The 15,206-nt window shown below is 40.9% G+C and overlaps 1 protein-coding gene across 1 annotated transcript in view; it reads left to right on the top strand.

Moving 5' to 3' along the window:
* b3gat2 (beta-1,3-glucuronyltransferase 2 (glucuronosyltransferase S)) overlaps positions 1-15,206 on the top strand; it is a 62,515-nt gene that overhangs the window by 33,448 nt on the left and 13,861 nt on the right. The window contains exon 3 of the mRNA XM_061040777.1: positions 9,623-9,771. Within this exon, the coding sequence (XP_060896760.1) occupies positions 9,623-9,771 (149 nt within the window). The remainder of the gene's footprint in view (positions 1-9,622; positions 9,772-15,206) is intronic.

Raw genomic sequence — 15,206 nt, 5'->3', positions numbered from 1 at the left:
AGGTTTAACTACCAAAAGACAAATCAATAAAGCAGAAGAGGTCGTGGCAGGTCGTGCATTCGATCTAATTCTTCCAGATGTAATTACTTTTTATCATCAGTCATTGTTCTGTTATTGGTTTTAGTTTTCAAAGCCAACATTTACAATTTTATGTGCGTCACAACACAAAGCTCTATGCAATGGTTGAATTCTAATTAAACACCATCTTCTCTTTAGCTCAGGGCATTTCATGGAGATTTACTGTTTGCACATTCAATTTCAAGGCACTTGACTGGTACGATAGGAAAACCCTGGACATGTGGTGACACCCAAGCAAAAATCAAAAGCGGCTTAAAAAAAATCCCAGAAACAGTAAACAGTTGGTGGTTTTGAGAGTCACTTTTTATGTATCAAAGTCCCTTTTTGTAAGATATAACTTTTGTTTTTTATGGCTTTATTTTAGAGATAGGACAGAGTCAGAAACTGGGGGGAGAGTGGGGAACGACATGCGGGAAATGAGCCAAAGGTTGGATTTGAACCTGGGCTGCCCACTCTTGAGGACTTAAGACGCTGTACGTCATGCGTGCACTAACCGCTAGGCTACAGGTGCCACCCAACATCCTGTTTTGGCTTTATCAGTGTCAAGTAGAGCCATGACCGAGAGTAAACTTTACTATTCAAAGTTAAAAAACTAATCAAAAAAGAATACTGCAAGCTTTAAATACATTAAGTTATACATTAATATCAGTAGTTCTCCTATACTCAATTGGCAGACACATATGTCAGGAGGGGCTGTGAGCTGAGCTGCTGCAAGATTATTTCTACAAGCTCGGCTCATTATTAGGAAAAGATTTCCCAGTTTTAACTTTTTTAAGGACGTTTTCCAGGAGCTGAATTGCCTTCAGAGGAATTCTATTCTACCAAACAAATGAAACAGTTTTTATAATTTAGGTTAAAACCCCTGGGGAAAAAAGCTATTTCAGATTGAAACTGACTGTCTCACTGCACTCTACTTTGGTTGGAGGGCTGAGAGCTGAGCTGCTTCTGGCTTCGGTTCAGCTCATCTCTCTGATGGATTAGATGACTAAAATATTTCACCCTTTTAGATGATGCAGTTATAAAGGGCAACATGACTTGAACATGATTAATTTATCTAATATGAATTTTTGGTACATATTTTTTGACAGATAGAAATCCTTAACTCATTCTGCAAAGCATCCATCTAATCACTTTTCAACATTTGATGGATTTTCATTTGCTCTCTACATGGGTCTCCATTCTGTGTAGCGAGATGAGCCGGCTGAATCTGCACCCAAAATGTTGTCAAAACCTTTTTTACCTTTTGAGTCTCGGCCACATTAAAGGGCAAACAACCACAGAGACCTTCCAAAAAACAATTTACCACCCCAGATTACTGAGATGCCAATTCTAACTGGATTACTATTATCAGAGGACCTCTGTGTTTGCTCAGTATGGTTGGTTATTTGCCCTTACTTTCCAAATTACAGACTTGGTTAAGTCACACTTGAGTTAAAAAACCACTGACGTCCTCTACAAGTATTACAAATTAACAGCGGTAGCCAGGTGATACTTATCCCCTGCCTATAGGACGTCCAAAATGTCAACGACATTAACATTTCTAGAAATTTGACATCAGCCTAAAATAGATGATAGTTAAAATCTTAGCATTGTAAGTTTTAGTTGTCACACTTTATGGAGAGAGAACAATATTTCCATGCAGCTCCAAACAGTTCACTCCAAGCAACACTATTTCTTATTCCACTTGCTTTAGATGCAGGATTTTCTCCAACAATAGTAAAGAATAGAATCCCAAAGATATGTACAGTCGTGTAGGTCGGCTGGAGTGGGTCAGGATAAAGTGGAAAAATAATCGACGCACAGTCTGGACAATAGCCCTGTGGGCAAACATGGCTCAGATAAGCTGTGTTCTCCATATCACAGAGACGGGCTGCAGGTAAGAAGATGTCTATCTTGTAATTGCTCTCATATCTATGAGTGCCACCTGAGCGGCATTTATCTCTGTGATTAGCCTGCAACATCAGAGTATCCATTACTAAACCTGATAGAAGAAAGACCCAACACCCGTTGAGTTCAATTCAAATTAAAAATGTAAAGCAGCGAATCAAAATCAATATGAAGTGTTTACGAATAGGCAATCTACAATATTGTACGATATGTTCAATAACAAAATGCTTGAGAAAAATGAAAGTCTGAAGTTCAACTTTTCAAAGAACACACTGTTTTAGTAAGTGCAAGATCAGCAGACTGCTCTGTCTTCAGGTGCATATTATACTGAACCACATCTGATCAGACTTCGAAGGTGTTCTAGTTCAGGCTGATATCATTGTCAGATAGATGTTGTATACCTCTGGGAACAGATGCCAATTTCTCTGTAATTCCAGTGTAGCCAGCTGTAAAGAACTTCCAGCCAAAACTCTCCTGTCCGTGTTGCTTTTATGACTGATACGTTAATGCCGTCATTCCTCTGTAAATTACATCCTCCTAAGAGGTGTTAATTCATCAGCTTTCTTAAATCTCAGGTCAACAATAGTTAACAGTTACATGTGGGCTTCACTCTGCCACACTTCAACAGGATTAGCATGAAAAAGAAACACATTTTCTTTTCGTTGCCTTGTTATTAACAGATCTTCATTTTGCTGAAATACATCATGATGCAGATTTGCAAAAGGTCAAAAGTCAAGCTTTGTCAGGTCTGTCTTCAAGAGGAGAAAAAAAGAATGTTTAAAATGTTTGTTGATTGGATATTTTATGATGCGTGTCAGGTGAGTGGGGAATGTAAACACTGATTAGCTTTCACTGCTCAACGTCATGATGATTTGTTGCTCAAGTAAAAATGTTTTATCTATGTTTGTTATATTGTTAACTGCTCTTAAATGCTGATATCTGTTTATAGAGAGGAATAAATCATTGTTCATTGGGAGTCAGTGTGTCATTAGCACGCATTAGGTGCCACCAGCTTTTGGTTTCAATACAAACTTTTTCCTGCAAACACTGAAACCTGCTGATATGTAATTGGTTAGTAACGCCGGGATTACAAACGGTCAACTAACCAAACCCAGAACACTTCCCATGCTGGAAATCCAGACCCCAAAATCTAAATTTTTGTAGAATCTGTTAATAGAGAGTTGAATTCATGCAGCTGAGTTTGAGATTCTATAGATTTGTTTTCTTCAAAGGAATCTGCCAGCTCATGACAACTGTTTACATGACTTTCTTTCAGTTAGTTTGGGAAAGACAGAAGAAACAAAGAGTTTCAAATGAAGTTGAAAGAGGTAACCTTGGTGACCCTTAAATCTGGGATTAGGTAACATGCTTGGGTTTCGACCTGGTCGCTAGTTTTTAGTTACATGGAGGCAGGATGGTGCACACTAGCTGTCTTTTGGTTTCAGCAACCACAAACAAAATCAATGTTGTGCCTGTCAGTAGAATGAGTGCCAAATTAAAACAGAGTGGCCTTCAGTACAAAGTGTGACCTATCAATAAGCGCTGGCTCTGTATGAGTCTTCTAAAAGTCACTCAGTCTCACCCTGGTGTGTTTGTGATGGCTGACTTAAATGCAGCGACCTTAAGACTTTAAAGGGGCAAGATAAGCCAAAGCCATATTTATGTCCACAGTTTCTCTCAGTGTGACCCGAGCTGACACTCACATTACTCAGAGGACTCGTCTGTGCCGTCTGTGTCGGCTCCTCCAGAGAGGTGCAGCCCAGAGACAATCCTGTTCAGGCAGGAGGAGCGGGAACAGAGAGGAAATGAGGACGATGAATTACTCGGGTTGAATTCCCAAACTAATGCGCTGATTGCAAAGGAGTACCACCCACTAAACAATTTGCATAAATAAATATTCAGTAATTATGCAGAGACCTTGTGCGCTGAGGTTTGCAGCAATTTCTGAAAATCTCCTCCTGGCACTCTCTAGACGGGAAACTTCTACATCCCTCAGAGAGAGGCTGCTCATACACATTCATTTGTGCCAACTTGATGGGTCAACTAAGCACCCTACTAATGTAAAGGTCCATTTAAAGCAAATAACATTTAATACATTTACACCATAGTGTTTAGATTTTACTAGTTTATTCTCATTTGTAGATGTAAAGTGAATCAGAGCTGTCAGTCATAGTCCCGATTACAGCCCTTCTAATTAATTTGAATTATATTTTATGTTGAAGCTGCCTCTCTGACACCGGCTACACATTTTCATATTAAACATTGCAAAAGTAGAAAATGAAAAGGAACATTTGGGCCGCTGCACAGCCTAGGCGTTATGTTGCACGGCCCATGTACAAAGCTTTCATCCTCCAAGTGTGCGGCCCAACTTCATCTCTAACCTGCAGCTCCATTCCTGCATGCCATTCCCGGCTCTCTCATTTCTGTTTCCAACTCTGTCCACTGTCACAAAGACAATCGGTGTGAGTTCTGATCAATGATATTGTGTTATTTTGTCTTTCTCTCGCAAAAGCAATCCAGTAAAAACACAAATTGTGACCGCAGTCAAGACGAATGGGACCAGAGGAAGAGAATATTTTTCCAGACGAGCTAATGTATCCAAGAATAGTTTACATGATGTTTTTATCACAGCAGCACATACAGCAACAGTATGGCAGCTTTCAGTGGCAGCAGCCTTTGACGTATAAAATCGTGTTTCCATGGCAACGATAAACAATGTTGTGTCTGTCATGGCGGCTCTGTCATTCTTTTTTTTGGGGGGGGGCTTTTTGTGTTACGACCTTAAAAAGGTTTTAAGTGGACCCAAAAGCAAGACCGGAAAACAGGGTGGTGGGTAAAAGGGGTATTTATTGAGGTGAGGCTGGTGAAGGCTGGGGAGGCTTGAATGAGAGGCTTGAATGAAAGGCTGGGTGGTGAGGCGCTGGAGCTCGTAGGTTGGAGGCACTGGGGAAAAAAGAAAACAAGGGATAATAAGTCACAGGTAATTTCAAAGTACAAAAAGTTTTACTGATTCTGAAAGCCGATCTACCACAGTGTAGGCGGAAATAATCTGGCATCTTGGGAGAGGTGAACCAGGGTATAAACGCTGCAGCCGGTGATTACAGATGACGAACAGGTGAGTGATTGCAGAGAGCTCCAGCAGCCAATAAGCCACGCCCAGCCTCTGAAAGAAAAAAACACAAGCACCAAACCAAAAGCAGACAAGGAAAAATACACAAAATGTCCAATCACCACATTTTGTGCCTTTAATTGAGCGATAGGACAGTGGATAGAGTCGGGAATCAGGGAGAGAGAGTGGCGAGTGACATACGGGAAAGGAGCCACAGGCCGGATTCAAACTTGCTTGGAAGACTATAGCCTCCATACACGGGGCGCGCGCACTAACCACTGCGTCACCAGCGCCCTTGTCAGTCTTTCTTTTGTTACCTTCTTTTTGTCCTTTCTGTGCTGCATCCCCTCATGCACATTGCACTCTGCAGTGCTCTTCTGCAGGAGCATGAAGATAACAAAAGGAAACATTTATAAAACTTTTCATTATTAGAAATACGATTTGTTTAAGTAGAATGGAAAGCCTTTTATTTATGTGTCATACAATGTATAGTACAAGAAAAACTCAGAAATGTTTCACCCTGAACTGCTCAACATTCAGGCAGTCGTTTAGAAAAAAGAAAAGGTGAAATTACAGATTGAAGTGCGGGGATATTAGACGGACTGTAGCCTATTATGAAAATCAGACCACATACACATTAAAAGCTTTTCCTTCAGTGTGAATGGTTTCCTGATTTTCCCTCTGGTGAGATATTTTTCCCCACCGTTATATTTTTAAGCATTTGAGTTGAGAAACATTTCCTGTGTTGCACTTTGAACAGTAGAGCCGAATACAATATCTCATTATCATAACAAAACGTGGCCTGTTGTACTTACACCATGGGACGTTTGGGGTCATGATTATTATGCAGGCTGCAGGCTTTCTGTCACATTGGTGGTAAAATAGTGAAGGTTAATTTTTGTCATCAACACACAATTGCTACAGACAAAAATAACGCATATTATCGTGCTCTGCAAGCTCCTGCAGGGTGCATACAGTAATCACTTTCAGGGTGTAAGCAGACAGCGACAGCAGAAGTCAGAGAACCACAATGTAAAATTAAAAGTGTGTATACCCGTGTTAACAGTGACAACACTCGTGTGCAGCAGAGTTAAGATTTCATACACACTTCTGTTGTTGGTTTGTGTGTATACAGCAGTGTTGTGTGTTTGTGGTTGTGTTGAATTTTCATGCCTCTGAACCTCTAAATGCTGCGTAGGTTTTGTCAGATGGACCTTTTCCTAATGTGCTTGTTTTGTCTGTTTGCTTTTTTATTTTGTGGAGTTGCAGTGCATTGATTTCTCAGGGCTGCTGTAAAGAGAAGGTCTGCTGATTGAGCAGAGGGGTTCACAGAGTAACTCAGCAGGCAGAATGAAGCGGAGAGAAGGTGCTGATGGGATTGGTTTTCAGCACAGTGGGGGTCCTGAGGCTACAGGGAGGGGTCTTAAAGGGAAACACCTCACAGGAAGACAAACAGTGAAGAGAACAGACAATTTTCTCTGAACAGCCAAGCTGAGATTTGTCTTGTACTGTAGGATTAGGACATTCAAAATGTTAAAATACAAATTCTTGTTCGGCATTAAACGTAAACAGGATTTCATAGCATCAAGAACCACAGACTGGTTGTGTACAAAGCCTCATAGCCATGCTAGTAGTGTAGCTCCAGGCATTGTTGGCCTGACGGTCAGAGGTCCGTCACTTTGATGTAGAATGAAATGTTAGATAGAAGTATGTGAAAGATTGGGTTTGACTTTCAAGTTTTCCATTGCTGATAAAAGTTAAAACTTAGTTTTTTATTAGTATCATCAGCACTAAATATTTTGTCATTACTGTATGAGAAACAGCCCCAAACGTACTCGTTTCCCCATCGGCCATAGCTGGTATATATTTAATTAGATAGAAAATGCTTGCTTGCTAAAACAATATATGAAGATGTTAAACATCGTGGGCTGAATGTGAGCATGTGACCAAATGGGTTGGATAGAGAAGGAGGCAGAAACATGTAGAAGAGACTCATCGTGTGTCACCTTCAGACCTTGGCCTCTGGCTCAGACAACACATCAGATGTGTGAAGGACGTGTTCACCACTCACATTTAAATAACACACAGTTAACCCAGTGATTCCCACACATAGACCATACCTGGGCCTAAGGATATTTCTGGCCGCCAAAGTATATTCCCGACCTGTTTTTTATTTAATTTTTCATATATTCATAAAATTTCTGCGGGGGAGAGAGAGAGAGCGCACGAGAGAGTGCAGACGCAGGCGAGGACCATACGGCTCCGTGCAGCAAAACAAAACTCCTGTTTGAAAAGAAATGTCCCTCTCGACTCCTGCGGACAGATAAGACAAAATCAAGAGTGCAGAATCACATCAGCAGAGAGAGAGAGAGAGAGAGTGAGCGATAAGGTCCACTGTCCGTATCCCTCTTGTAAATGCACAATGTGCGTGCGTGGATGAATTGAGCAGATTAAAGTTGGTCACAACACATTTGATATAAATAAGAAGATAAGAGTAAAACAAAAAAAAAAGTATGTCGATCACCTGCAACACAGACGGCCCGCCATGAAAGACATTTTCATGGGGGCCGCCATGACAGACACGACATGTTTATCGTTCCCATGGAAACACGGCTGTAACACCAAAGAAGAAGCAGGAACTGGTACTGAATGCTGCTGTACTGTATGATACAAACGTCATGTAAATTATACTCTGATACATCGTACATACGTCGCCCGTCGTCTTGACTACGGTCAACTCAGAGTTCGTCTTCATCGAATTATAATTACTACTGCTATCACCCCATGCCAACAAACCTTTGCTGTTTTTTTTTTCTTTTTACTATTATTATCATAATTACTACTGTACACTCCTGTAACAATTGCTTCTAATATTGATATTATCTCTATTATTTACCATTATTCAATATTATTATTATTATTATTATTATTATTATTATTATTATTATTTATTTTATTGTGTATTATTATACACTAGCAAATCATAGTCAAACAATCAGGACAAATTACATTATTATTACTACAACATGATCTGCACTATTTATATTACTGTCATCAATACATAACCCAACAACACACTACACTGGAACACAATTGATATGGTCCATTACCCACTTTTTTTTTGTTCTTTTTTATTTTATCATTCCTCAGTTATTCTAGTTTTCTTCTTTCCCTTTGTGTTGAATATGCTTTCTAGCCCTTCCTGGTGCCTCCATCCTCTCAGTGGTCCAGTGGTGTATCTCTAAACACTAAGGTTAAAAAAAGGATAGACTTCAGGACAATGATAATAATAACAAATACAAAAATATACAAATACATAAAAAAAAACAATTGCAATGATAAAAATACTGTGCCTTAAAGAAATTAATCAGATGATACCTCCGAGCACCAACACAAACAGATCCCCTCCCATCAGGTCTGGGGGTTGTTCAAGCTTGGCGGGAGGGTAGCAGTAGGCAACCCTATCAGCTGGCCCCCTCCGCAGGGTCTGGGGGCAACTGAGACAGGGGCACCCCTGCATCACACAATGACTGAAGTAAAAAAAATGATAATATATATAGAAAGAAAGAGGGGGAGGAAAGGGGAAAGAAGAAAAAGGAGGAGAAGAAAAAAAAAAGAAAAGAAAAGAAAATGGAATGAAGGAAAGAAGAAGGAGAAAAATAAGAATAGGGGTATAGAAACAAAAGGAAGAGAAAAAAAAAATACAAGCATACACTCGAATTACACACACACACACACACACACACACACACACACACACACACATACACAAGCAGGGCCCTTCAACACCCTCAACATACAAAATTGCAAAACGTTATTATTACTCCCTGCTTGTCTGTTTTGTCTTTGTCTATGCTGTGCATTGTATTGTTGTGTCTCCCCTGTCTCCTACATACTTTTGCTCTTGTCATGTCCCTCACTTGTCTTGTATTGTTCTGCATCACCTAATAAAAAAATAAGAAAAAGAAAAAAGAAGAAAACCAAATCTGGGACTAATGGACCATTTATACTGCAGATTTGTTAGGGTTAAGTTCGGGATTCAAAGCCTTTCTATTTACATTTTTGTCCTTAGTTTGTACAAGTGAACTCATGGATTATTTTGAGTTATGGAAAAATATTTTGAACACTTATCTCGGAGTCAGACCCTTTTTCAAACCCTCATTCCCATTCCTGCTTGCGAGACAGCTCATATCTTATCGTGTCACATTTTCTCCCACTGTTACAGTTTTTCTAATCAGGCTGATTAAATCTGGTCGCAGCAGTCATTAATCTCCACCTCTGCTGCATCATGAGTATTTTGACTTCCCTCTGACTTTCTCGTGCCTTCCTTCTCATCTGAAGCACAATTATCACAGGAGAATGGCGGGCTAAATGAATTCCATATCAGCCGAATCACAGTCATTAGATCCACTAATGCACTCTATCATTTTCTGCTGTGGTTATAATCGTCTGATGATGTGTTTTTTAATCCATGGCCGACCTTCTCACCCTGTCTTTGCCTTTGTCCCCATTCTTCCTCCTCCACCTCCTTCTTCTTCTCTCCATCAGGATTTGCAGTGAACCTTCAGGTGATCCTGGCGAACCCTCGGGCGCAGTTTAAGCGACGCGGCTCCCAGCCGGGGATGCAGGAGTCCGACTTCCTGAAGCAGATCACAAAGGTGACGGAGCTGGAGCCCAAAGCCAACAACTGCACCCGGGTCAGTAACTCAGAGTTGCTTACAACTTTGGCTGAAAACACAAAGGTGTACATAGCTAATTATTTTTCAAAGTTCATCAACAATAGTTTGTTCTCAGAGTTCACCAGGCTAGTCAAGCTATGACTGGTGGTCCTTAGGTGTTTCTTCTACCTCACGACCTGATAATGAAGCCTGGATATAGAGCTAAATTGTCCCTTGAAGGTGAAACCAGAGAGTGCCTGCAAGTAATCTACACGGCTATACTGACAAGACTGTTCGCGCCACATAATTTAGCTCATTTTGGAAAAACACTAACGCTAAAAAAAATATAGCAGGATACATGCACTCTATTTTCAAAAAAAATCAGCGCTTTACTTTTCCGCTAGCTTAAGCTATACTTCCGCACACCATATACATGTTCCTCCACCTACACAACCCTATTTAAAACACACTGAACTATCCCTTTAAGGCTTTCATGTTGGAGTGTGAAAAATACTCAAATTGACTGACAAAAAAAAAGGGAAACTCATGCCCGTGCATTCAAATTTGTAATTTTGCTACTATTTCAAAAGACTGCTGTGAGACCAGGTTGTTGGAGTTTATTCTGAATAAAATGAAAGTGATTTTTCAAATGTTTCACTCCTGGAAGTGTGGGCTGTTTGTTTATGGCAACAGGATTTATAAGTTATTTTATAAGTGTGCCATCAGACTGCACTGACCTGCAGATCGCAGGTGGCTGGCAGGGACTTGGGTTTAATAAAAGACACATTTATGGGTTTACTTCTATTACGTGTGTGTGTGTGTGTGTGGTGCAGTCATAATAATGGCTGCCATCACAGCAGTAACTAACCATGGGGGATCTCTCCCCTCTGTTGACAGCATGACTCATGCTTGAAGCTGGTGGCTCAGGCTAAACTTAGACACACACAGCTCATATTGGACAGAAATGGCGTTATGGGGCTATCAATTCTACTTGTGTGCTTAGACAGCGAAGATCGATGCAGCTCATCTCAAATCACCACAGCCCCTGTTGGCACTTGGTTTTATGAAGCCACTCATCCTCTTGACAACCATCAGAGAGCCGCCTTAAAGGACCCTCTGTGTGAAATGGATTTTTGTCTATTAAAGAGACAATGTGAGCTAAAAGTTCCCCAGCTGTTTCAAACTTTCAACAAGGCTGCCGGTTTGATTTTTATTCTAAAAACGGTTTTATAAATTTATTTTCTGACTGGGTTTTGTTGGCTGGCTTTGTTAGTCCATTATGGCTCACTAATCAGACTGAAATGTCATTTTATTCATGGCATAGTTAAGTATGAAATCACGCCATTGGTAACAAGGGAGTATTTCACCCTGGCCAATCAGCAGTGGCCCTTGTCGATCATTTCATCATCATTTTTTGAGAACAAAAGCACACGTATACTTCAAGTGAAATTGGGAATTAAAGCGTTGTTACTGATGTATGTTTACTTTCAAAGGCATTTGTAATAAATGGCAAACGGACATGAGCTTGAATAGTGCTTTTCTAGTCCTCCTCACTGAGAGGCTGCTATGTAAAGTGTCCATCAGAGGTAACTAATCCCATTTATACACATTCAAACACTGCCAACAAAGCAGCGGGAGCAATTTGTGGTTAAGTGTCTTGCCCAAGGACACATCAGACATCTAGCTGCAGGAGCTGGGGATCAAACCCCCAACCTTCCAGTTGAGAGACGACTGACTCTACCAACTGAGCCACAACCGCCCTGAGCCACTCCCTTAGCATGTCATATAGACATACAAGGTCGTCTGTTTCTTTTAATTTACCCTTTAACATCTGTTTCAAGCTCTGTTGCTGTACTTTAACGCATGGTTAATGTGAATGGGTTTGCTTGGTTAGGTTAAGAAATAAAAACTATGGGGCGATAGGGTGGTGCTGCGGTTGGTGCGCTCGCCCCATGTATAGAGGCCATAGTCCTCCAAGCCGGCGGCCCAGGTTTGAATCCGACCTGTGGCTCCTTTCCCGCACGTCATTCCCCTCTCTCTTGGCCTGATTTCCGACTCTTTCCATTGTCCTATCTCTACAATAAAGGCACGAAAAGCCCTACAATAAAATGAATGAAATTTAAAAAATAAAAAATAAATAAAAACTACTTTGAGTCCAGCTAACACATCACGATGTTGAACAACATAAAAACTCAATAATAACTTAACATTGATTTTTGTGGATCATAAGGAGGGCATGAATAATTGTTTGTAATTGCTGACTTATGAGGAAGTCAGTTTTAAAGTTGAAGATGAAAAAGATATCTCCATCTCTTTGGAGGCCATTTCATTTTCTCTCTTGTTTTTATTTCATACAGATAGTACTGCAGTATTTACATGCATCAATAGCCCTTTACATACTGCGTTTCAAACTAACTAAGCTCAGCCTTCATTATGTCTTTGTCTATTCATAATGATTCTGTGATGGGTCTATGTGACCTGCTGTGAGCACTCACTGTCAACACCATGAATGAGTGAATAGACATCTCTGAATTCACGTATTATTATATGCGAGTGCGACTCTCACAGTTTGTTTATTGTGCTTAAAAAATTGATGTAGAGTCCTGGACACTGTCCACAAAAAAAATGATGTCATAGTGTCCCTCGGACTGCTGCTTCTCAACTGACACTGACAACACTATCTCCAGCAGCAGGTGAGAAAAGGAAAGGTTGAGCAGAGAGGGCGAGAATAAGAAAGAGAAAGGCCTTTGCCACAGACTCACTGAAATGTTTCAAAATAAGCCAGTCAGATACAAGGTTAGTCTACACATACCAAGCATGGCTAGCTAAGCAGCCGGGCTAATAACAGTGTATCAAAATGGCCCCCGTAGGCTACACAGTGAGCACGTCTCTCTGTGGAGGAATAATAATAGCAATGAGTGTAACAAAGAGATCATATAACATTGAAGGCAGCGTATTTCAACAAGTGAAAAATAACACAAGCTAATCAAACTTGTGTGTTATAAAATGTGTGTCATACTGATGTGGTGACTGTGAAATGTAAAACTAGAACACAGTTACCCAGGACTTCCATCAGATATGTTTTAATGTTGTTTCGGTGACTGACTTCCCGTCCCGCTCAATCTTTTCTGTGCTAAATTGATGCGCTGTGCTCCGGCATTCGGCAAAAATAGAAGTCTTGCGTATCCGCTACGGAGGGCTCCGGACTGCCTGAGCTGAGATGAAGCTCAGACGCAGCGGTGCCAGTGGAACAGTGTTGCCAGATGTACGATAACTATCGTATTTGTACCATCATTTTACCCTCTGTACGATGTATGATCAATAATTGCAGAAAAGGCCAAATGTACGATAATTTGGCAATTTCAATGTCTCCATAACCAAACTTTGTATGTCATTTGAGAGCAACCAATCACATCAGCATGACTGAGACAGCCATCACATACGCACCATTCAGCACCTAACCGGCATGCCCGTCGCTCTGCTGCCAGGCTCTAACAGCCAATCAGATCATCACCTGATGCCCTGCTAACGCCTGTGGTTCGTTTTGTCATACAGACTGAAGAAAAACGCACGTCACAACAACTTAAGATGCTATGCTACTAACTCCACTACACAGCGGCTGGAGGCGGAGCAGTTTGCAAACAATTCAGCCTACACGTTTTTCTTTGTTTGTTTATTTAAATGAATGTGGTGTGTAGGGCATAGTTTTGCCATTCAGTGCGGTATTTAGAACCGTCTTGTTATTTTAAATATGTACGATAGTTTGAAGAAAAATACGATCATTTTAAAGCTGCAGTACAATATTGCTGTATTTTCCATCTGCAGTGGAAGCACACACATTGAATAAAGTGAAAACAGATCAGCTCCACTGCTGTAACGGAGCGGGGACAGACCGAACACGCATCTGGTGGGACTAAATGATTCTCCCAGTCCACCCCTGGTGGGGTCCCAGTCTGTGAATTCACATTGCGTTTTGGTGTTGCAGAAGCACGACACAGCAGTAGCTCCACATACACACACAGTCAGACATACACACACAGTGCTGTGCTCCACCGCTGGACCATCTGATCCCGTCTCAGGTAGTAACAGCAGCACTGTTACTACCTCCGAGGACGGTACAGCGGGGGGATCACGTCGGCCCTCCATTACGCCTCCACTGTGTTCATATCGAAGGTGAAACATCACAGGCAGAGTTGAGACTACTAATGCCACTACTATTTGCGGTGGCTTGTAGCCTAACAGATCACTTTCTAGATTTAATAATGCTGTCATAATTTCTGACATTTAAAAGAATGCATTACTCTCAAAAAAAGAGATTAAGGTATATAGACAAACATTATAAAAACGCTGACCTGAATTACTGAACCAAATTCCTCCAATCTTTTCTAACTTCCTTGTATTCAGCCAATTACAAAACAGCTTCCCTCCAGACTGTTTTATTTTTACATTTTATTCACCAGATAATCAATTACTCTCGTTTCCCTCTGAAATAAAAACAAGCAGACTGTGATGCAACAGTCCCAGATTTTAAATATGATTAAATACACATCTTTTGATGTTGATGATTGGCCACATTTTCCCGCTTCTTTGTCTGGCCACACCCACCTATCCACCACAAAAACCCTGTGATTTTCATTTCCACCCACCACTCCACCAGAGGACAAGGACTGAGCTGAAGAGCCCGCTCTTAAGTTTGAACAACTGCAGTTAAACCCGTTTCAACCTCGTCTACAATGAGTACGGTAAGTTTTTCTCTTTTCTAGAGCTGTGGAAGTTTTGCAGCGTTACAAAAAAGTTCAGAAATACGAAAAAAGTCTTGCAGTGAAATTTTGTGTAATTCAAGCAGTTACTAAAGTCTCTAGTTTTCGTTAAGCCCTAAGTGTTTTTAGGGGCTTTTTCGTCCATGGCCAATCAGATGCTTACTGTCTACTGTTCTTAATTTATCTGGACATTAAGGCTGCGTACTATCAAGCGTATCAAGCTTTACATCCTGCCTGTACATGTTCTTCTAGCTGCTTGATGTTTCTCTGGCTGCCATCATTAATTTTGCCTTTCTCTCACAGCTTACGGCCGAAAACTGTCCAACAAACCTCCCATCTATAGACAATGATCTGGCTATACAAGTGAGGAGTTCTTTAGGCCTAATGTGTGTAAGTGATTTGTTTATTCTGATCAAACCCCTTTTTAAAACTCCTGACTTATTGCTTTTGTTTTATATTTAAATGATTACTTAGTCTCTGATGAATTACTCTCTGTCTGTGTTACAGTACATGTGCCATGACACCGGCATGTCTCGTGAAGAACTGAGAGAACAGACCCTCGCCGAAGCTACCAAGGTCATGGAGGTGGTGGTGGAGCTGATCGAGGAGAGCCGTGTGATGGAGAGACAGCTGATAGAGGCTAACTTAGAGTATGACATGCTCGAGGCTAGTAACGGTACGTAAAGTGATGGGGATTTCTGTTTGCTGAAACCT

The sequence above is a fragment of the Labrus mixtus genome, chromosome 6 (genome assembly GCF_963584025.1).
Source record: "Labrus mixtus chromosome 6, fLabMix1.1, whole genome shotgun sequence".
Lineage (NCBI taxonomy): Eukaryota > Metazoa > Chordata > Actinopteri > Labriformes > Labridae > Labrus > Labrus mixtus.
The sequence above is the reverse complement of the archived record's forward strand: the minus strand, read 5'-3'. Positions and strand labels throughout refer to the sequence as shown.